Genomic DNA, 19,353 nt, shown 5'->3' on the forward strand with positions numbered 1-19,353 from the left:
CAGCTTCAAGTTTACCATTTGTAAAGTGGAAGCAACAAGCACCTACCTCACCATGACATATTTATTGCACTTCACATATGCTTTAAAAGAACTGAAACACTTGTCTTTTTTTTGCCAAATGCGATGAGCTGAAGTCTTGAGAATTGCTCCAGATATCTTTTTTCCACTATCTTCTGAAAAGCAAATGGCAGCCAACTAGAGGAATTTCTTCTAGCAGATCCATCATCAAATCGGTAGAATTGGTACTCGTTGTTTACTGCTTTTATTTCATTTTTTAAAAACAGAAGAATAAACTGCAATTCATTTTAATTACAGCACATATCCACAGTTCATCATCTAAGAAGGAGCTTGGAATGAATCTGTTTTAGTATTTGTTTTCAAAATATTTGTTTGCAAAGTCTTTTGTGATTTTACTCTATCCGGTTCAACTGCAGGCATTAAAAAAGGCCCAAGGATGCTATCAGAGGGAAAGGAAGCACGGCTATGTTCACGCAAAAGGAAATCCCCCCCCCCCCCCAGCTCCTGTTTGTGACAGCAATTGTGGCTGCATACACATCTCATGTTTAAAGCATATCTTGATAAACTGTAGTTTACCCCTCATAGAATTACAACCCCCAGCACCCCAGCAAGTCACAGTTCTCAAGATTCTGTTTTGGGGGGTGGGGAGGAAATGTGCTTTAAATGTGTGGCGTGTACACAGTTCCTGAAGAGTTGCTGGATGCCCCTATGTGCTTTCTCTTTTCATAGCTCCAGATCAGCAGGAAACACTGCTTCAGCTAAGCAGGCGTGGGAATGTAGGCCAGGAGGAAACACAAGAGAGACTGGCGTCACACAACTGCAAAGCAATATAGCCAAATGAATATAGCACGGAGGATGGCAGTGGAGAGAAACACTTTGCACTTCTATTGATTAGATGGACAAGAAATAAATCACCTTCAGCAAATGTGGTTTACATCCACAGCACATTTCAAACAGTAAAAATCACCTCCCACTTGGGGTATTTAATAAGATTTTGACAGGCAACAGCCACTGAGTAGAGCTGACTAACCATGGTTGTGCACGTTGTGTGAAATACCCTTTAAACAAGATTGCTTAGCCTGGAAGATGATGACAAGGGAATCATTGGTATGACACAGACCTTTAAAAATACCAGCGCCAGTATTATTTACAAGTAGCCTTTGTGCAAACAGTGGGTCCGAGCATGAGCAGATTTTAAATCCCTGCATTACAATTCTGGTGGTAGCTTATGAAATATAAGACACACCGTAAATATATGTCTGCTAAAATTACTTCATAACATGCAGCATAAATTTTGAAATTTCTTAGCTGGGCCAGATGTTCAAATAAACACCAAACACTACAAAGTTTAACCAACATGGTTCTATTTAAAAACTAGTTTCAACCATGGCACTCAGTGACAGCAATACAATACTTTCTTCACAAAGTGATGAATATAAAAATATGCCATAAATTCATTTGTAAACTAGTATTCTAATACATGTATGTCATTACAACATACCTTTATATATATATTTATATATATAACTCTTTCCTGAGATACTTAGGGTGGTTTTCATTTTATTGTGTTGGATGCATTATCTTTGATCACTTTAAAATACTGGTGCAAGTGGGAACAACCAAAATTATACATTTAAAGTAATTAATGCAAAGATTGGGCAGAGGAACAGCTCTTACACATGTTGCACTTTGAAAAGATGGAACAGACACTGCCTTAACCATTTGACTCTTTCTGGATCAGAAAGACACCTGAAGTTTCAATTAAGAATCTACAAAAATGCAGCGTTTCAGGAATGTTATAGGCTGGAGTAGAAGACAAATGATACAAAGGAAAAGTCATAATTCTTGTTGACTAGACATTGCCTGCAGAAGCATCTGTACATGCTGTAGCCAGTTCACAGTTTCAATATTGATACTAGTCTGTCTTGGAAGAGCAAATGTCTTTTAAGGTTTCTAGCTCTTCTATAAGTTTCTTGTTTTGAACTTCTAACATCGCAACACGACTCTCCAGACATTTCACATATTCTTTCTTCCGCCGTCGACATTCTTTTGCAGCCTCCCTGAAAAAAGCAGAAGTAAAAAGGGCAAACAAAAACACTTTTTGGCATGCTACTGGAGTGGCGGGAGCAGGGAGGGGACAGGGGAACGCAGTGATGATGGTCAATATAAGATGGACACCATTATGCTTTCCAAAATTTAGAGCAACTTTTCAAAAACACCTAAGGACAACTGGGATTGCAAGGGCAACACACTGTCCCTTCCTCAAGGGCCACATGGCAATCTGTAGAATTGCTTCATCTCATGCCTTGATTAGCATTTTTAGCAAAAAAAAAAAAAAAAAAAAAAGGTCCATTGCCCATTGCCAGTTACTCTGCTTTATGGCAATAAAGATCTTTGAGGGCCTTGAGTTCCTCAATGAGAGTCTTGTTTTGGTTCTCAAGCACAGCCACGCGATTTTCAAGACATTTGACATACTCCTTCTTCTTCCTGCGACACTCACGAGCAGCTTCCCTGGAACCAACACAAGGCAAATGACTATAGGAAAAGGCACAGCACAATGACAACCAGGATTAAAAAAAAAAGAACCTCCAGCACCAGAAAAGCTGAAATCAGCAAGTGCCAAATTGGTAAACTGTACAACAATCACACCACCAATTCTACAGACAATGCAGAGCAGCGGGAAAAGCTTGATGATAAACACAGGAACAGCGTCAACGTAGCATATTCAGAGTGAGAAAATTGCAACACAGATGGATGGACAGCGTTCTATTCAGATGTTAACAAAGCACCGCTTGCTACATCAAAACTCGCATTAGAACAAAAAGCACAGGACTGACAAACATCCCACCTCATCTGTTTCCATAATTTGCCATATTCGCATGTATAAACAGGGGGCTGAAGCCTACGTCCTTCAAAATGTTATCAACTAAACTGTCTGCAAAGATCAATGTCATGCTTTCTCTTCAGACTGAAGTCTAGATACCAGACTGAAATTTTGCCCCTCAAAATCATGTTTTGGGCAAAAGGTCAAATCAGTTATAAAGGCATTAAAAGGAACCCGAATGGGTTTGCACTTCGGATCTTAAGTTTTAAAATAACTATTATAGCTTATCTCTTAAGAGCGTCCAAAGCACTGTGTGATGTGCTGCATCTTAGCCCTAACTGCAACTCAGAGCATGACTTGCCTGACTCCCTAGTAAGTTCATGGCTGAGCAGACCAGCTGGAGGTTTACTAGCTACAGTTCAAATTATAAGCCACTTTACTATACCAGCTATGGCCAAATGACAGGAACAGCATTTAAACAAACGTGTTGTGCTCTTTACAAAGGAAGGGAAAGTCCATCCCTTCCATCGAAGGTGTATACAATAAGATCCAGCTCTTCTTTAGGTAAATATGGGAACCTTCCATCTTGGATTTGCTGTTATGGGCACATTTTTTCATACTATTTTGGGCACTCGGTTAACAATCTGAAGCGTCTTCTCTCCTCCTCTGAGACTCAAAACAGCTTAACTGAAGCATGTTTGAAAGTCACCTATGTGAACAGCTCTGAGAACATTTTTTTTGTTGTTGAAAAGCAGTATATAAATATTGTAAATAAGCCCAAACAAGCAACAGTGAGAAGCTTTCAGCTATCAACTTGTGTTAGCTCACCTAAAAGCTAGGGAGATTTTATAGGGTGGGATCCACCCTTCTCTTTGTAGGGTTCATGAACAAAAGGCACTTCTGCTTGCATGTGGGGGTGGGCAAGATTTCCCCCTAGAAACATCTGCACACTCAAGCTGGGATCCTACTAGCTATTTATTTATACAGAAAGAAAGAAAGTACACCTTAAGAAAAATTGGTGTGTGTTGTGTTAATTGGTGTAACACATGTGTTACTGATGGCAGACACAAGGCTAAACCTGGTAAGAGAATGAAAGAGAAAAAGAGAGCGCAAACATCTGGAATCTAAGGCATGAATTTTTATGGATGAGCAACTTAAGACAAAGGGCATGAGAAAAAGCAATACCATGGATGCAGTGAGCAATGGCAGGGTTAGTTGCAATTGAGACAACTTTTCCTACAAAGCGCATGCCAACAGCAGACATTAATAGCAGAGGTCATGCACTGACACCAAAAACAAGACACACAAATAGCACAATTAAGCTGACCACCACCACAAAAGGGGGGAGGGGAGACATCCCACAGCAATTTTTTTTTTTTTTTTGCTGTAACAGACACGAAATCAGCTGATGGGAAGTTAACAGAATACCCCTCAAATTAAGCAAAACACTTCCACCCTTCCTTTATAGAAGCAGATGCTACACTGAAATTGCCTGCCTCAAAATCAGAAACACTGGCAATAAGAGAAATGCATAAATATAACCTCTCACCACATCTACACCATATATAGTTGTATAATATATGAAAATACTGAATATAGCATTTCATAAGCTATAGATCTTAAGGGGGAGAACTCTACAAAACACTCAATAATATGCATTGCCAAAAGCCACTAGTGTGTGAGGGAGGTCCAGAGGGTGACAAAGACAGAACGGGCCTTCTCTGTCGTAGCCCCTTGTTTATGGAATGCTCTCCCTGTGTTCATACAATTCTGTTATTTTATATTTTACTTGGTTGTAAATCGCTTCAGGACTTTTTCAGCGGGGAGCAATACATAAATTCAATAACCTACCTTTACTTTAACCTCCTATCTCCCCTCAGGAACTATAAAGCAAAGGTAATCTAAGCTTTCCATGATCTCATAAGGAATTTCAGGAGGTTTGTTGCCATTTATATCCCCATAGCAAGTGAAGGAATTGTGTTTTTTTTCTATTTGGATAGTCGCCAGGTTGGTGGACTTAGAAACCTGCACAGACTAGGCTGACTCTTGTCCCAAACAGCCACAGCCTGTTTCAAATCCGCTACCACATGAAGTGGTGGAAGTTTGGCTGTTCGGCCTTTGGAGAACAGTTGTTCTAAAGCAGCTTTTTTCAACCTGGGGTCCTCCAAATTTGCTGGACTACAACTCTCACGATCCTCAGACAGCGTGGCCATGCTTGCTACAGCTGATGGGAGTTGTAGGCCAAACATCTGGGGGGGCACCAGACTGAGGAACCCTGCTTTAAAAGCCACAGAGATTCAGTAATGCAACTGTATAGTATTCAACGGCAAAGGTCATCAGCAATAAAGAGAGAAGGCATTGCCCTCTTCTCCCCAGTAAATTACGTGGAAAAACCCACTGGCCAATTTTATCTTTGGGAAAATGTTCCTTAGCAACTATACTGATTTACCACCCCCATCTTTCCTGTCATCAGCTCTTGAAAGTAAATTCAACTCATTGCTTTTTCTTGAAATAGCAATACCTATTTTTCATGAGCCTTAGCTCTCTTTTACGCGTTGCTTCTTCTGCGAGCTGCTGTGGGCTATGCAACGTTCCTGGGGATGCTGCCATGACTACCCCTTGAGGTAAGGCTGTGGTTGGAGTTCGGATCTGGTAAGTTGGCATGTCACCTGTAGCAGCTGCGACAAAAGAAGAAAATGACACAAAAGAAATGTCACACAGTTCCATGATCTAAAACGTTGGTTAGCATGTTGGTTTCGAATACCAGGAAGAACTTAATTCACATTCTGTGACCAGTGCATTAGATTTGGGGTGGGGGGATGGAGAGGAGGTTCTCCCATTGTCCCACCACTGCAGTGTCACAGATAGGGCCTTCTCAGTTGTTGGCGCCCCAGTTACGGAATGCCTTTCCCCAGGCACAAAAGTTTTGACATTTCAGCACCTGGCTAAGATCTGCTTTTTTGTCCAAGCAGTTTGGGGATATTAGTCTGCTGCTGAAGTTCATTTTGGTAGTTTAAACTTGGTATTTTTACCTGATCTTTATTTACTTAATATGGATGTGGTGGTGGTGTTATTTTAAAGTTATACCCTGAGATCTGTGGATGATGGACAGCCTAAAAATGCTCATACAGATAAGATGCAGACGAGAACGTTCTCCGTCTATTCAAGTGCAAACAGAACAAAAAGTGCATTGTTTACTGCAGAGAAAACCAGCAACACAGAAATGTTCAAAGGTCTAAAAAGCACTACAAACATGTTTTCTTATAAAACAAAAACAACCAAAAACTAAGATGCCCAGGAAAATAAAAAGGTGGGATGGACAATACCACAATGTAGATATGAAGTGAGCTTTTCTGAAGAAGGCATCATACAGCTGGGAAGCCACTACAGTGGTACCTCTGGATAAGAATGGGATCCGTTCTGGAGCCCCGTTCGCATCCAGAAGCAAAAGTAACTAGCGACAGCACGTCTGCGCACGCGCACGCTGCTTTTCAACGCTTCTGTGCATGCGCGTGACGTCATTTTGAGCGTCTGCGCATGCACGAGTGGCGAAACCCGGAAGTAACGCACTCCGTTACTTCTGGGTTGTTGAGGAGCACAACTCAAACGTGCTCAACATGAAGCATATTCAACCCGAGGTATGACTGTATTGAAAAAGCCCTCTCCTTAGCAGCTAGGAGACATTTCTCCATCTCTGTGACAAAGTGTTGGGACTTTATACTATACTCTACATAGGGCTTATCACACTATAGATGTGACTTAATTTATAAGCAATAGCAAAAATTGCTGTAAACCACTCTGGTATTTTTTTATAAATATTTCCATAAATATAAATAAATAAAAACAATCAAAAGAGAAACCATAGAATTGTAGAGTTGGAAGGGACCGCAAGGGTTATCTAGTACAACCCCCTGCAACTGAAGAAATCTTTTGTTCAACATGGGTCTTGAACCCACCATCCTAAGATTAAGAGTCTCATGCTCTACCAACTAAGTTACCTAATCAATGGGCAACTAAGTTCCTCAAGCCCTGGCAGGCCACTATATATAGCTGTTGGAGGCCATTTTCAGCCTGGCAGGTCACATATTTTGCAGGCATATTTTGAGAGGTACCAGCAATCAGTAACTCCAGAAAACACAGGGATTTTTAAACAGAATTTTAACAGGGCCTTCAAGACCTCACATGTAGGAAGCAAGAACCTCAGGTCAGCCTAGGTCTGTCCAGACAGATGGATGCTCTCTTGATCTCTCGAAGCCAATGATCACAGAAAGTGGGATGGGCTGCCAAAGTGGCAGATTTTGCTTGGGCTCTACCTCACTTTTGCTAAACATAATTAATAGCTAAATGCAAGTAAATATCAAAAAGTACATTTTCTTCCTTCTGTCCTTTAACAGAATAAATGTCAATGCAGCCAGATAAATTCTGCAATTATTATATATTGAATCTGTTGTCATGGTGACCACTACCAAGCAATGTCCAATATTGTTCTTTGTAAAGTATGGGGAAGTAGGAGGAAAAAGCAGTAGGATAGATAAAAGAGATAATATTCTAATGAATGTCTTACCCTGCTAGTCCTTCTTCAGGGAATTTCAGGGACATAAAGACTGAACATTTAGATGTGCTGTCCATAGCTGTCAACTTTTCCCTTTTCTTGTGAGGAATCCTATTCGGAATAAGGGAATTTCCCTTAAAAAAAGGGAAACGTTGACAGCTATGGTGCTGTCTCTTCCTATGGTCATAAGAAAAGCATTTTGGGGAGCAGGAATCTCATTCACCCTATTGTTTTTTTTGCTCCTACTTCCATTTCTGGGGGGGGGGGGTGTCTGTTTTTGTTGCAGTTTGTAAAGTATTTACAAATATCAGCAATAAGTATATGAATGGCCGCTGCTGTAATTATTATTATTTATTAAATTTATCAGGCTGCAGTCTGGTAGCTTTACACAGGTAGGGATTAATGTTCCAGTCAGTGATATCATTCTTCCTCTGCTCCCACCCCCCACCATATTATGAAGTTTTGACACTGCTGACCATTAGCATTTTAAATTCCCATGTGAGAAAAGTGGCTTTAAAACAGCATGCAAAAATGCAGAAGTAAACAGATGCTATTCTGGTATTATGTGAGCTGCTTTGAGGGTGTTGTTGTTTTTTCCCCAATCAAGCAGTGTATACATTTTATGAAATAAATAAAAAAATTCCCAAAAATGTATACACTGTTCAACTTTTGCCAAGTTTCAGTTTGAGAAAAGCACAACAGCCATTGTGTCATTGTTCCCCTTTACCCTTACTGCAACCTGGAACCTATTTTGTACATTGCATGGGGTCATTTAATCAAGCTTTGCTTACAGAACTCCACTTCAAGACTGATACAAACTGGAGAATTCTGGTCTTGTCCATTATGCCAAACTTGTCCGTCCCCCCCCATGCTCCCCCATACATACCCCTTTTTGTAATTTTAACATCCAGAAAAAATATTGAGAACTCCAACACTTCTCCATTACTCTGAGACATTTTACTTGGCCCTAATATATATTTTTTTACTCAACTGTGTCTTCTGGATTTTTGCCCACCCCACCCTCCCAGGTATCAATATGGCTATCTGCAATGTTTATATCTGTTACTGTTTTTTTGCTATATAAATTGAACTGGGGAGGGGGGGTGAATCCAGGTTTCATTCTGTAACTAAACAATAATTCATAAAATAACCAAATATCCTGTGGTACAAAAACTGTAACTGCAAGGAATCATCAGTCCGCTCCTGACTCCCACCACAAATATTATTTTTTTTAAAAAACCAGCCACTCAGTACTGGCAAGCAGAACCAGGAATGCTACATATAACAGAAATATGAGTTTCACCCACACTCCCCTCCACACACGGCTAGCAACCTTTACCACAAGGATTATAAACTTCACTCAAGTCTGCTGCACTGTTCCTGGTCCTTTGGCTCATGTGAGCCTGAGGTCTTTTAATTCTATTATTTAAAGAAAATATCCAGTTGGATCAGCAAACAAACAAAAGACACACAAGCCAGGCTTACTTAGCTCCAGAGACAGCATGCAGGCTACTGAATTAACGCTGTAACAAACATGCCAGCGGCGGCGGCAGCACTGGTTGAAGCAGAAAGGAACTGACTAAATCACAGCATGACTCGCAGCTGACGTCAATGTGTTTGTTGTTTGTGGAGTTTAACTTTTCCAGCCCCGCTGAAACGCGATTCCAGGAAATCTATCTGACGTCAGCTTGCTGAACTCTGCTGTGGAACAGGCAGTTTTTCGAGTGGAGGAGGCGCAAAATAACTAAATCATAAAGCCCAAAGCACTGCTGGAGCACCCACGCGGGTCACTCAGATTTCATTTCTGCTCTTTATTACCTGTCAGAGATGGAAGACCGATTACATGGCTGAAGTGAGCACAGTCCACACAACTACACGTTGGCTGCCGGAAGCTGAAGAAGCAAGCTTTCATATACTTCCAAGCTGTTTAATCATTCTAAAAAAGCACCAAGGGAGACAAGTTCCTTGTTCTCACTGCTTAAATAAAAGGATTGCTTCAAAGCTCACGTTAGCAAGGAAAAACAGCACAAGACAAGAACTGAAAGAGCACCCATCGGTCTAACTAAAATGCTGCATCAGCTAAAGAAATGTTAATGACAGCTTCCAGGAGTCTATAAAAAAAAATGTGCTTGGTAACTAAGTGCTCTAGTCCAGCAACACTGTCGCTGGGTGTTCTAGCAAACAATTCCCCCCGCTTGCAGTTTGGCTGCCTAAATCGCACAGATTCCATGGGATTTCAGCAGCCCAGCTGTGAGCAGGTCTACAGCCCCAATTTCCCCTTTCGAAAAAGAAGCTTACAGAATTGCCTACCGGTTTCGTCTCTGGTTACAGCCATGGCCAGCGTCTGCTCAAAGGCTTCTCCTCTGCCACCAGCAGAACATGAAATGTTCCAAACAAGCAAGCATGTGCAGGATTACAAGCTCCAGCACTGACATCATAATGACCTCACTAGCCTACCCCGTCATTAATGTGCTTTCTCACTGGAACAGCTCGTTGAAACAGGAGCCCAGGGAAAACCTTTGCTAACAAACAATCACTTCAGACTTTTTATATAGCCTAGCTTCGCTCTCCCCGCAATACAAAGGCAGGCACAGATCCAGGGAGCTGGCTATAAATCAGGCTCCACAGACACATCTGCAGCAAGGGCAGATGTTATTTCGGTGCCAACGCTTTTCAAAATAAAGGTTCTGAAAACTGTACTTTAAACAATAATGCAATTCAGTATCTGTATGAATTAAAAGTTGGCAAGCCAGGATAGAACTGTTTCGTACCATGTTGACTTTTGTGGCATACTAGACAGTCAAGACACGGTAAGAGGAGCCCTCCTGCTTCATGATGATGACAACTTAACATTTACTAAAACACCTACGTTTCTCCAAGCACTATACATATATTAAAAGATGAAACAGCCCCTGCTCAGAGTCTAATAGACGTGATACAAAAGGGGAAAAGAAAGGGGAGGGAAGAGGAAAGGAAGCTTCTTCACTAGCTAGTGGAAAGAGTCAGGTTGGTCTCCTTTTTGTCCTAATTTTCTACCTGGGAGGCAGGGGAAGCAGCCTCCCAGTTGGTCCTAAGTCACCTAGCTAGTGACAGAGGCTAGAGTGTGTCTCCTTTCAGCTCTGCAAAACCAGGTAACAGAGCAAAGATTGTCAAGTTCAGCATCCTGTTCCTCACATTGACTAACCAGATATCCCACAATCAAGACATAAAGGCAATATCCTCTGTGGACTGCTGTTTCCCTGCAACAGACATTCAGAGGCACAGTACCTCTGACCCTCGGGGCAGTATGTTCTTACCTTTATCCTCACTTCTGAGCAAGCATGAATATAAACCCACCCGAATAACTTTTCCATTGCTATTTATCTACTTTTCATGCATTGCCCCCCTGCCTTTCAAGGCATGTTGCCCTCGGCAAACTTGCACATGATAAAAATTGCACAGCTCTTGGTAACTACTAAGAGACAAAAAAGATGATGTGGATTTTCTCCAAACCCATCAGTTCACACTAACCTCTCATAAATATTTTCCTGCAGATTTTGTGGCTGATAGGAATTTCTTCTTGTCTCCAACAGCCATGTTGTGAGCCTCTCCCATTTCTGTACATAGACTCTTTCCAGCATCAAGGCAAACAACTATTATAGGGACTCCATTGAAGAATGTTACGGGGCAATAACCACTTGTATATAAACTACTTGGAGTAAGAGGCTCTCATATGCAGTTTTAGGAACCAGAGTTCCATTCAGCCTCTGGTGTGATGACAATGGAGTGCAATCACAGGAGTCACCAAATGTATATGGTTGTTGCTATAAAAAGTATCATGCATATTTCGGTCCTCGGCATGGAACAGAAGCAGCAGCAAAGGAACAGAAGTGCTTTAGTACAGGGTAGGCAGAAGATAGATTGGGATCTACAGGTAAATCTCTGGGTGATTTTCAGTGGATCAGCAGGAGCTTTAGACTCCCAGAGGTTTAGCACTAGCAACAACTAGAAGGCTCTCTCACACACAATTAGCTTGCTGAAATGAAGAAAGCTTGTGGGGAAAGCAGGAATGGATTTGTGTGAGAAAGCGCTGCAACATCAGTGAGAACAAATGCCTTGGCTGAGCAGCAATTCTAAGTGTGTGGAAGTCCCCCTGTGCCATCATTCTGATCTGGCTCTGGTTGGTAGATCTGGAGGTTATAGTAAAAATCAAATTAGTTCCATTGAGCCTGAAGTCTGTCCACCCCTGGCTTAGTTTCCACGTCACTGAAGAGGCAACACAAGAGTGCAAAAGGAAAGTACTCTAGTGCTGAAGTTAATGTAAGAGGTGCCTTTGCTTTGTTGTGTAAATGTCCACCCAGGTGTATTTTCAGAAACCCTCTGTTATGTACCGAGTTGAATAGGATCCAAAATGCAGCAGTCTGATTGGTCCTAGAACAATAGGATCCAAAATGCAGCAGTCTGATTGGTCCTAGAACAATAGGATTCAGAATGCAGCAGTCTGATTGGTCCTAGAACAATGCAGCAGTATGATTGGTCCGCAGGAGCCACCCAATCCAGCTCCAGGTGGAAGTGAATCCACAACCTGATTGGCCTACAGGAGAAATCTGGAATTAGCCAATCACATGCAGCCCGTTGAGTAAATAATGTATATAAAGCAGATATTTTGGGGGAACTTCCATTCCTCCTCACTACTATGAGCTGAATAAAGAGCATGGAATCCACTCTCGACTCCAACTATTTTTCACCCTCATATCCTCTCTCTCAACCTCCTTCCTATTTTGCTCAACAGGCCTGGTTTACTCTGTGCACAAGAGAAGTTAGCAATCTCTTTTCATTATTGTAGCAGCTTTCCAGGTAGTGTTCACAAAGTGGCTGCTTATCATGGTTTATTGCAAACAGGATTTATTGTCTGATGGCTCCTACTTCATTCCTCCTCCCCGGTAGGATAACAAACCAGAACGTCATAATTAAGCTCAGCTTTCCATGAGGTCTAGACCTCAGATCATTGCTTCTTCCTTCCTACCAAGCCAGTATTGCTAACCAGACTAAAACTGTTGGTTTAGGAGTACTGGCTAGTTGGGGAGCAAGCCACAATCCTGGGTTTGGATGTTACAGGAAGTCAGTCATAATTGTTGGCTTCCTGGTTTGTTTATCCTGCTTGAATCAGGGAAGGAGAGAAGTGGTGTAATTTGACAGTGTTCAACAGCACACTTCCCTTTCCTAGCAAACCATAATAACCCAGCAACACTGGTTTATTGTGACATGTCAATTGAGGCAGCTGTAGTCCGAGCCATTTCCTTTGGGGAAACTGGTAACTAAATGAGATTAGAATTAAATGAGATTACCACTTTTGAACACAACTTTTACCTGGCACCTTCATTATATATCTTTAGGCACCAGACAAGAACATTCCTCTTATCCCAGGCCTTTGGCTAATTAAACAATCTATGGCTTTTTAAGCTGGAGGGGGGTTGTTTTTGTTTGTTTTTGTGTTATGTATTTTTTCCATGTTTATATTGTAAACCACCCTGTGATCCTCAGATGAAAGGCGGTATAGAAATTTAATTACTTAATAATAATAGAATACTCTTGACCCTGCTTCTTTGTGGCTTCACACTAGCATCTTAGGATCACCTTGCAGTTTATTGTTATGTCTAAGACTAAGAAACATTTAATCTAATTCCTACTCACACATCATCCATTGTACATAAGCAACACACAGTAGTATAGCAGGACAGAATGTGCCCTTGTCACCATAAGCTGGGCACCATGTGTAGCTGAAGAGTATGTGGCTATTTTATTTATTAACAAAATTTATATACTACTTGCTTGTAACAAAATCGAAAGAACAACAATTTGCAAATCTCTCCTCTCATTTTGCCTGGTAAAGATCACAGATTATCAGACTTCTGTGTATTACGTGCTTCATCTCTGGACATTACATCCAAGGCAAGGAGGCATAAGAACCTACTACTTCAGAGTGCATTAAGTTATATGCAAATTTGCCAAACCTCTAAAGAGAGCTTGAATTTCGCAGACTCTTGACTTTTAAATGTGGTACTTGAGTTGAAGTTACCAACTGTTCTACCATCTACATTAAAACAAACCCTTCTTTCATGTCTATTAGAGGAAAGGCAGAAAGTAAAGTGCAAGAGACTTTTTCAAAGCAAGAAGAGGATTATAAAGGGAACAAGTTACTCCCTGGCATAGCATCCAAAAGACCACAGAAACAACCCTTGTGTCCTAGTAAAGGTATACATCAAAAAGGAACAAAAATAAGACTTTCCAATGCAGGACCTCCTGTCCTGCAGGAGCCACTCACACAGTGAAAAGGCCAACATTGATCAAATTATATACAGAAATACATTGCACCCACCTCAACATTTCAGACTAAGTTACTGTATCATCCATTTATCCAAGAATCCATGCTATGTAAGTACACTGCTTCATTAAACTTTATTTTCATGTTTGTAAGTTCATCATTAAATATTTTACCTTAACTCTGTCATTTTGTAGTTGTATTCTGTTAAGGGAAGAGGGTCTTTTCCATGTTTTTGTTTGTTATTTGCTGGCTACTTATAGCCCACTTTTCTGTTGAAAAATCTATTAAGAGTTCAAAACAAATAGAGACATACAAATGCCATTTAAAAGCAAATATAAAATGAAAGCATACCTTGGACAACAACTTGACTCCCAGGTACAAAGAACTGTTGTGTGCCATCAGCTGTTTGGGCTGCATATTGTACAATTGTAGCACCGGGCTGAGGAGCTCCTGAATTTGTCATTGTTAATGTCTGCAACCCCTGAACGCCGTCAGATGCCTGGTTAGAGATCTGGATTGCTCCACCTTGGGCTATAGCAACTTAACAAAAGCAATAATGGTATTAACCAATGGAAACAAGAGTCTTTGGAACAGCTCTAATCCAGCCATTCCTAAACTGTGTGTTGGGACACGTTAGTGCACCTTAAAAGAACTAGTAGTGTTCCATAAGAAATTAATAATGAAGAGCTCTTTTGAGGCTCTGCAACCAGTGCTTTCCAGTCAGTCTTCTTCTACAAATGCAGGCAACACTGCTGAGTCTTTGCATCAGGAGCAAGTGATTTCCCCTGATACAGGCAAAGAACAGAATTACCTGTCCTCAGAAAAGGCCTCCCATTTCATCATTTCACCTCTGCAATTCTCTAATCCTTGTTATGCTATTTTCTCATATACACACACACACACACACACACACACACATATATATATATATATATATAGTATTAAGAGTGTAGTACGCCTCCTGTGTACGCCTCCTGTGTTGATTTAGAAGAAAATAAGGGTGACTCAGCTATCAGAGGTTTAGGAAACACTGATCCAGTGTGTACCACCACTTTTGTAATTTGGATATAGTCTAAGTCAGGAAAGGGGCGCTTGTAGCCCTTCAGATATATTTGGACTTCAACACTTATCTGCCCAAGCCAGCATGGTGAATGGACAGGAATTATGGGAACTAAAAATCTAGTAACACGTTCCCCAACCCTGATCTAAGTCAACTTTGTATTGCCTCAAGGGATGCTTTGCCGTGCAGAGATGACTTTTATCAGTGAAATCTTGTACAACAGAAGACAGTACAAAACAGCTGCATAAATTATATTTGAATTTTAAAAAGAGAAAAGAATACGAATAAGCTGTTAACTTTTCCTTACATGACCTGTTACAGTTTTCATAACAAAATGCTAGATTATAGGATATAGATTTTAGGTGTCAGAACAGGAACAACGCAATGCAAAGTTAAATGTTCCATTCTCAAGCATGACAAAACAACCTTTTAAATAAGTTCTCCATCACAGATATTTCAACTCTGCTCATACTTTACATGGAAGATATGCTTATTGAAGTTTTATCTGTCACCATGTACAACTCTCTACTGCATTTTCCAGTCAATGCCAAGTTGTTGGCCTCTGCACTCTAAAGCAGAACAGTAAAAACTAGATTCTACACAAAATCCCCAAAGGGCACAAACTAGTGGGAACAACTTTTGTACAATTATTAGGATTTGGAGTGTTTCCTCCTTTAAGTCAAGGATGCTTAGTGCAGGATTAGTTCCCAGTGCACTGATGTCTAATTCTAAACTCATAAAAAAAATTGCAAGTTGCATTTCTTTTATCTTAAGGACTGTATTTATGGAAGAAAATTGTACAAACTTCCTTGTGTACCCTAGCTTCCAGTTATATAATGAAATACATTGATTGGAAGCAACACACATTAAAGAGCATAAGATTTGAAGAAACAGAATGGAACAAAGTGAGCAAAATTTAATTTTTGCTTATCAGATCATTACTGTAAATTATAAGGGATCTTTATTGATGTAAACATGAATTTCACTTGGGTTTTAATTGAGACTTTTTCTTGAATATTCCCCCCACTCTCCACAATAGATCTAGCTTACTAAATTTGCAATTTACATTTGGGTTTTAAGGACGAAAGCTAAATATCTTGTTTGATGTTATGGGATACATACTGTACTGCCCGGTGCTAGTCTGATAAAGGCTCGTTGGCACTGCCATGGCAGGGATGCCAGAGGGCGCTCCTTCTTCCTCTGGCTTTCCTTCTTCAATCTTAGTGACACCGGGTGCATCAGAAGACAGTTCATTCAGAATTTTTCTGACACAAGTAAAAACACATATACATTTAAAAGCAGCTGGCCCATGAAAGGAGTGACTCATTTTAACCGAAAGGCACCAATTGTTACAACACGAAATTATAGCTTACCGATATGAAGGCCTCCTTGAAAGTATCTCCCTCCGTTTCTGAGAATCAATGACAACCTCTGACTCTGTAGATTCATCTGCACTTGTAGCTGATGCTACCTAAAATATGAACATTTAAAAAATTAACCGTCTAAAGAGTCGACTTAGAAGAGTTAACTTGCAGCATGGAATCCAGATTTGCAGAGAAGATTTTACTACCAGTGATCCATCTCACAGGACTGTCATAAAACTGCTTTGAAAATTTAACAATGCTTTGTAAATTAAGGACAGCAGCACCAGCATCTAATGGTAAGGCTATTGATAGGGGGTGGCCCAGAGGGCTGAATCCTCAGGTGTTTTGTACTGGATCTTGGATTCCCTGCCTATTACCACCCCTATTTTTTTTTTTAAAAAAAACCACAACTTTTTAAAACCTTGCTTGCAGAGCTGGTGGACATACTTCAAATCACTGTGCTGGTCATATCCCCGATCACCTATTATTATTGGGTCACATCCAAAGCAGTGCCAGAGGTGTTTTGCCAACACAGTGCCAGATCTGTCTCCTCTTTTCCCCCCAGTGTGACCTCCAAATTTTCTCCAGCGTGTCCCCCAGGTCTCCAGTGCCTATCTTGAGGCTGGGAAAGGGGGCGACAGCTGAGTAGAGGAATGAAAAGTTCTGTTCCTCTAGTCCTTCCATTAGCAGGAGTGTTGGATGCCATACTTGCTTCTATCTATTTATATATTAGCATATGCAATTTTTTTTTCATGAGCCTATACCCTGGTTATTTTAAGTACCTAGCAATGCCTCTAACAGCATATGCAAAATCTTGATCATGGAAGGAGGAAACATCAAGGTGAATTAATGACAAACTAGAAACAGCTCTGCAGGTAGAAATGCATTTTTTCAGTAAATGGCAAATATATATCTTTGACGGGCAGCAGAGGAGAGGATAATCTACATATAATAGTATAAGAAGAGTGGGAGAAAGGAACAAAAGGGGGCTAGGAGCAGAACAGCTTGCAGGAATGCAGCTGGAGAGAGAGAAAAACATAGAGCATAATGCCAGAGAGCTTAAAAGGTAAATGCAAGAACAGGTATGTAATCTATCTAGGAGTACTCAATCCATCATTGTCGCTGGAGGCTTAAGTGACTGTGGTTGCTGGGAGTGCTTTACAATTGGATAATTTTGAAATGTGCTCTGTTGTGGCTGCCCTTACATTTGGTCCAGAAACTACACCAAGCAAAGGTAACACTAGTGCTGAAGGAACTACTGTACACTAAATATCACATCTATGCATGATTTTTTCCTAGCATATATGTCACAATTGGTGACATGCAGAGTTCCTGGCCACTGCATACCTTGCAATATTGTTAGATTATCCACACAAAAAAGGGGGGGAAAACAACAGCACATGGGCATAACAATGAGACAATCATTATGTATGTATAAGGTACAAGCCAACGTGCTCTGGTGTGAAGTAATCACTCTTTAAAGAAGCAGACAGAAGTATCGTCTTTATATTCTCCTGATGGCAGAATATGAGTCAACCGGCAGCCTACCCTTGGTATGAAATACAATGAAGCTCTTCTCTTCATTGCTAGGGCAAAAATTAGAAGTCAATGATGCCAAGTAAAGGTTAGGTAAAGCCTGCAGGAACGTTAAGAGAGATGCAACTAACCTGAACAGATTGCAACTGTGGTGATTGAATAACTGAAGGCTGAGTTGCTTGAATCACTCCCTGCACGTGGACCGTTTGACCAGAAGGCAATTGCACTACAGTTACAGAGGGAGATCCTCTTCCAGTTGTTGATCCCGCTACAGAAACCTATTGCATTGGTGAAAAATAACAGGAAGACATTAGCAGTGTGAGCACCTGCATACCAGTGATGATGATTTGGCAAAAGGTCTCCAGGGTGAAATTAAGGTTTAGCCTTTGAAACACGATGTGCTGTTTTCCAACAGAGTAAAAGTTATATCAGCTTATATCACTTTAGTTATTTCATAAAATTTATACATTGCTTAATTATAAAAAAGAGAGAGACTTTAGAGCAGTTTACCTAGAGAATAAAACAATAAAATTATCAGGAAAACCTGTTAAAAAACAACTATTTAAAATATTAAATGAAATAAAATCAGCAATAAGCCAAAAACAGATTAAAACACACATCAATATTCTACATGTCAGGGTAGACCTGCCTAAACAAAAATGTTTTTAGCAGGCACTGAAAAGAGAACAGTGAAGGCACCTGCCTGATGTCAATATATTACAATGACAGTTGGGTTTCCAATAGCAGGTGAAATATAATTCATACTTCTGCTTCTTGCTTCAGAAATGTAACACATAAAGTTCTGGCACATGGTACTTCACCCCAGTGAAAACTGAAAGAGCCTTTTTTTGGTTGAAATGACAATGCAGTCCTATATTGTATAACTTTGATGGGGACAGAGGGGTAATCATTTTTGTAGTCCTTTTACAGCAATAGACAGTCTATTTGTGCAAGTTAATGATAAAAACCATTTTTAATTTTTTTCTTGTTTAAACACTACGTTGTGTACTGAACACAAAGAAGCTCTGAGACCCATTTTACAAATGAAGAACAGAAGAACTAGCAACTTGTCAAAAGGCGAGTCAGCAAGTCCATCATTTAATGTCAACTTGAAAGTGAATCTTCTCCATCTTAGTACAACATTTCATTCATGGAAATACTGTACGGGGGCTATTAGTGCACCAAGCAGCTGCTTATATTGAAGCTGCATAGGAAGAAAACTATGCCCAATGGTTTGCTCTATATGATATTGTAATGCTAAATTACAATATTTGAAAAAGTTCGTGCCAAAAGTGCCCAGTGTATTCATTTTGGAATGTAAGGTAAAGGTAAAGGGGACCCCTGACCATTAGGTCCAGTCGTGACCGACTCTGGGGTTGTGACGCTCATCTTGCTTTATTGGCCGAGGGAGCTGGCCTACAGCTTCCGGGTCATGTGGCCAGCATTACTAAGCTGATTCTGGCGAACCAGAGCAGCACACGGAAACGCCGTTTACCTTCCCGCCGGAGCGGTACCTATTTATCTACTTGCACTTTGATGTGCTTTTGAACTGCTAGGTTGGCAGGAGCAGGGACAAGCAACGGGCGCTCACCCCGTCACGGGGATTCAAACCGCCGACCTTCTGATTGGCAAATCCTAGGCTCTATGGTTTAACCCACAGCGCCACCCGCGTCCCTCTTGGGATGTAAGACAAGC

General features: G+C 40.7%; 1 protein-coding gene across 9 annotated transcripts in view; it reads right to left on the reverse strand.

Annotated features, from left to right (window-relative positions):
• Positions 1 to 1,561: 1,561 nt before the first annotated feature.
• The window catches only part of CREM (cAMP responsive element modulator), a 29,860-nt gene continuing 12,068 nt past the window's right edge, over positions 1,562 to 19,353 (reverse strand). For 2 of the 9 annotated variants that reach the window (XM_080974227.1, XM_080974225.1), the window contains exons 3-8: positions 17,790 to 17,936; positions 16,132 to 16,229; positions 15,881 to 16,023; positions 14,050 to 14,238; positions 5,364 to 5,520; positions 1,850 to 2,529 (exon numbers count right to left, since the gene is read on the reverse strand). In XM_080974227.1, coding sequence (XP_080830353.1) covers positions 2,385 to 2,529; positions 5,364 to 5,520; positions 14,050 to 14,238; positions 15,881 to 16,023; positions 16,132 to 16,229; positions 17,790 to 17,936 — 879 coding nt within the window. In that variant the 3' untranslated portion in view covers positions 1,850 to 2,384. Of the gene's footprint in view, positions 2,530 to 5,363; positions 5,521 to 8,879; positions 9,027 to 9,212; positions 9,331 to 9,692; positions 9,864 to 13,871; positions 13,893 to 14,049; positions 14,239 to 15,880; positions 16,024 to 16,131; positions 16,230 to 17,789; positions 17,937 to 19,353 lie in introns of those variants that run through there. The other 7 variants (XM_080974226.1, XM_080974228.1, XM_080974229.1 and 4 more) reach the window with 7 other exon arrangements.

The sequence above is a fragment of the Podarcis pityusensis genome (genome assembly GCF_964106645.2).
Source record: "Podarcis pityusensis genome assembly, chromosome: 12".
Classification (NCBI taxonomy): domain Eukaryota; kingdom Metazoa; phylum Chordata; class Lepidosauria; order Squamata; family Lacertidae; genus Podarcis; species Podarcis pityusensis.